This window comes from Impatiens glandulifera, chromosome 5 (assembly GCF_907164915.1).
Source record: "Impatiens glandulifera chromosome 5, dImpGla2.1, whole genome shotgun sequence".
NCBI lineage: Eukaryota > Viridiplantae > Streptophyta > Magnoliopsida > Ericales > Balsaminaceae > Impatiens > Impatiens glandulifera.
The window spans coordinates 45741240-45745292 of NC_061866.1; the positions used below are offsets into that span (position 1 = coordinate 45741240).

The 4053-nt window shown below is 34.8% G+C and overlaps 1 protein-coding gene across 1 annotated transcript; it reads left to right on the top strand.

Annotated features, from left to right (window-relative positions):
• Positions 1-291: 291 nt before the first annotated feature.
• On the top strand, positions 292-1735 carry LOC124939490 (uncharacterized mitochondrial protein AtMg00810-like). The gene is made up of 2 exons (XM_047479963.1): positions 292-531; positions 914-1735. Exons 1-2 carry the CDS (start codon positions 292-294, stop codon positions 1733-1735), a joined length of 1062 nt encoding a protein of 353 aa, XP_047335919.1.
• The last annotated feature ends 2318 nt before the right edge of the window (positions 1736-4053 follow it).

The following is a 4053-nucleotide window of genomic DNA, read 5'->3' on the forward strand; positions in this document are numbered from 1 at the left end:
TACTAGCTTCAATGACGAGGAGCCAACATTAATGTTTGTTGAGGTAGTGACGAATGCTTTGTCCGAAGACAATAATGCAAAATTCACTAACTTCTATGATGAGGAGACAATATTAATGTTTGTTGAGGGAGACGAGAAGACAAACCTTGGAGAGTAATGCAAGAACCGTTCAAGGAGGAACTAGAGGTGGTGTTGTCCAATAAAGAGAAAGTCATGGAGAAACTCCTCGCAAGTGGCGATGAGTGTAATCACACCGATGTGTGGTACCTTGACAATGGAACAAGAAACCATATGACGGGCCATCGAGAGAAGCTCAATGAGCTTGACGAGAAAATTACCGAAAATGTGAAGTTCGAAGACGGAAGCAAGGCGCACAAGTTTCCTAATCCAGCTTGCGGGAAAATCTATGTGAGCAGAGATGCCGTATTCGTGGAGGAGAAGAAGTGGGAGTGGTGCAACGACAACAATAAGCTCGTACAAAATTCCATGGAGTTCGGAATCCTACGATATGTCTATATGAAGGCACCACTGGTAGAGATGGATCTTGATGAATTGTTGTTGCTCACCACCGACGAGTCAACAACATATCACGAGGTGGTAGTTGAAGAGTCGTGGAATGAGGTCATGAATAAAGAGCTCGAGTCTATTAGGAAGAATAAGACATGGGAGCTCACCGACTTACCACTCGATCACAAGACCATCGAGTTAAAGTGGGTTTTCAAGTTGAAAAGAGACAACAAAGGAAACATTCTCAAGCACAAAGTGAGATTGGTAGCAAAAGGCTATGTGTAGAAGCAATGCGATGATTTTGACGAGAACTTTGCACCGGTGACGAAACTTGACACATTCAGGCTAATTCTTGCCATTGCAGCTCACCGTGGATGGAAGATTAACCACTTGAATGTCCAATTAGCATTTTTTCAATGGTGACATCAAAGAAGAAGTCTATGTCAATCAAACTGAAGGTTTCATCACCAAGAATAAAGAGCACAAGGTGTACAAGTTATACAAGGATCTTTACGGACTACGTGAAGCACCAAGTGCGTGGAACACTTGCCTCAACAAGAGAATAATGAGTCTCAGTTTCATGAAGTGTTCTCAAGAGCAGGTTGTGTACACGAGAAACCATGGAGAAGAATTACTCATTGTCGATGTATACGTCGATGACTTGATCGTGACAGGATCAAGCATCAAGAGTGCTGATGAGTTCAAAAAACAAATGATGAAAGAGTTCGAGATGAGTGATCTCGGGCTACTCACGTACTATTTTAGTATAGAGGTGGACCAGAAGAAAAATATTATCGAGGTGAAGCAAGAAACCTATGTAGAGAAAGTGTTGAAACGGTTTGCAATGGAGGATTGCAACTCGAGCAAGTATCCAATGGAAACAAAGTTGCAGCTCAGAAAAAATATGGAAGAAAGCTTAGTGGATCCGAAGAAGTATAAGCGTATCATCGGGTTTGTCATGTACTTGATGCACACTCAACCCGATATTTTTTATGTAGTTGGCATAGTGAGTCGATACATGGAGAAGCCTACTACTCTACATCAACATGCAATAAAACACATTCTACGTTACGTGAAGGGAACGACGAGCTACATGATTCAGTTAAAAAGAGGACGAGAAGTTGAAGAACTCGTTGGTTTTACTGACAGCGACCTAGGTGGTGACACAAACGATAGAAAAAACACCGGAGGGATGGTGTTTTATCTCAACGGGAATTTGATCACCTGACAATCTTAAAAGAAACAAATTGTTGCTTTATCTTAATGTGAGGCGGAGTTTATGGCAGCTACTGCAGGATCGTGTCAAGGACTTTGACTGAGAAACTTGTTGAGCGAAGTGCTCGGATGCGAGCCGAAGCCGGTAACCCTTTATTTGACAACAAGTCCGCAATAACATTAATGAAGAATTCGGTGTTTCATGGACGTAGCAAACACATCGACACTCAATTCCACTTCATCCGTGAATACGTCGAGAAACAATAAATCGTTGTAGAGTTCGTAGGCACTAGAGAGCAACGTGCAGACATTCTCACTAAGGCACCAATAAGAGTCAAATTTGCAAAGATGCGAGAGTTGCTCGATGCGAAGAATCTCGAACCAAATCAAGCTTACAGGGGAGATTGTGCGTTGTAGGTCTTTATTATCTTTTATACAATTAGGACTTATTTAGTTATTAATGGGCTTTAATTATTAATGGGCTTGGGCATGTATGTATAAGTAATTAGGGTTTCTAGACTAAGAGTTGTTTTTAAAGGTTGATAATACAACACTTAAATTCTCAAGACTTTTTCCTTTTTAAAAAATATTTATTTTCCAGAGTTTAATATCTTCATAGTTGTTCTTAGAAAGATCCAATAGTCAAAGTCAACAACAATCATAGCCTTCCACGCCACCAAATTCCTCTCCGGTATACTACACTTGGACTGCATCCAAAACATACCCGTATTTCGTATACATGAAAATCAAAGCACTAGTGATTAGCAACAATATATATAAGTCATTATTATCAGCGTTGGTGTTAAAAGTTCATATTCCATGTCTTACAGAGTATATGCATGCACCATAAATTTATGATTTAGTATTATCAATAACCATAAATGCATGTACATAAAATCCATGAACTTGATTTGATTATATATAAGATAGATAATAAACACATTATACAATTTTTTGAGCTCATTTAACTATATATAAATTGATTAATTTTGTTCATACTTCATTGACAAAAAAAGCGGCTAAGTCTCTGTAAGTGGTTGATTGTCGTGGTGCTTAGATCTGGTGCAACCTTTTCAATATCTTTGTCTAAAGATTGAAAATTGACCTTACCTTTGTGAGTCTCCTCCCATTCAGATAGTTGAAACCCATATTTTTCTGAAAGGATGTGACTCTCTGGTGTCATAGTCATAGCTTGACCGAAGTCTTCATCCAGATGAGAGAGTTCTTGATAATCCAAAATTTGTCATAGTGTTTGTATAGATATAAAAAGGGAAAAGATTTTGATAAGATGTTTAGGGTGAAGTTGAAGCTATTTATAGTGAAAAACAATAGTAGAAGCCAGCTAATATTATTATCTATTATTAATAGTGTTTGTTATTAAAAATAAGTATGACCTACCTACCCATGGATAAGATTGTGTGAATATGTAATAAGACTTTTGTTCATAGATTGTGTGAATCCACAAATTATAAGTTTGTTTGGTTTAAAAAATAATTCTAACCACATGTATAAATATATAAGACTAATGTATTTTTCTTTTTATTTAACACAAAAATTCTATAAGAATTTTTTATCTTTTAAACAAAGTTAAACATTTTTTTTATTAATCCCTAATATCACCCGCCAACAACACCTCTACTTTTAAGTCAAATCATGAAAAAAAATAGTAAAATAATATAGTTTCCTTTTAAAATATTATTATTATTCTATTATTTATAAAAAAATAAATGTGTCAAAATAGTGATGAGAGTATCAATTTTTTTATAAGACTTGTCAAAATAGTATGAATTATAATGTAAATTAGTGACAAGTGAACTTTGACCCTGTGTGTTCTGGTTGGAACCACAAAATGTTTACATATTTAATGTATTTTAAATTGTTAACATGGTACGTATCATTGGTGTATAATTAGAGACTGATCTACATATTGACATATTATACTAAAACTAAAAAACAAATATTACCTGCTATGTATTCCAATAATTATATTTATTGTCTTGATTCTCTCTCAAATTATATATTACCTTTTTTCTTTTAAAAACATTTTTAAACCTATTCCAATTTTTTTCTTCTATTTTTTAAATTTTGCATTAATTTCTAGATCCTTTCTCAGTCTCATAATATTAATGTAAAAATGTACAATTGACAAATGGACTTTTAAAATTTGGAACCAGTAAAATTATTCTTAAACAGGTTTTTTTTATTGAAAATTAATTTGTAATAATTAGTTCTATATTAATACATATTAATCAAAAATAAAATGAAACATGAAGAATACCCTTAGGCCTAATTTATTTTAATTTATTCTTATAGGTGGGCCGGTCTAAACAG

Coding starts and splice junctions, on each gene's coding strand:
- LOC124939490 (XM_047479963.1), top strand. CDS start 292: ATGACGGGCCATCGAGAGAAGCTCAATGAGCTTGACGAGAAAATTACC. Junction 532..913: donor TCTATATGAAGGCACCACTG/GTAGAGATGGAT, acceptor ATGTCCAATTAG/CATTTTTTCAATGGTGACAT.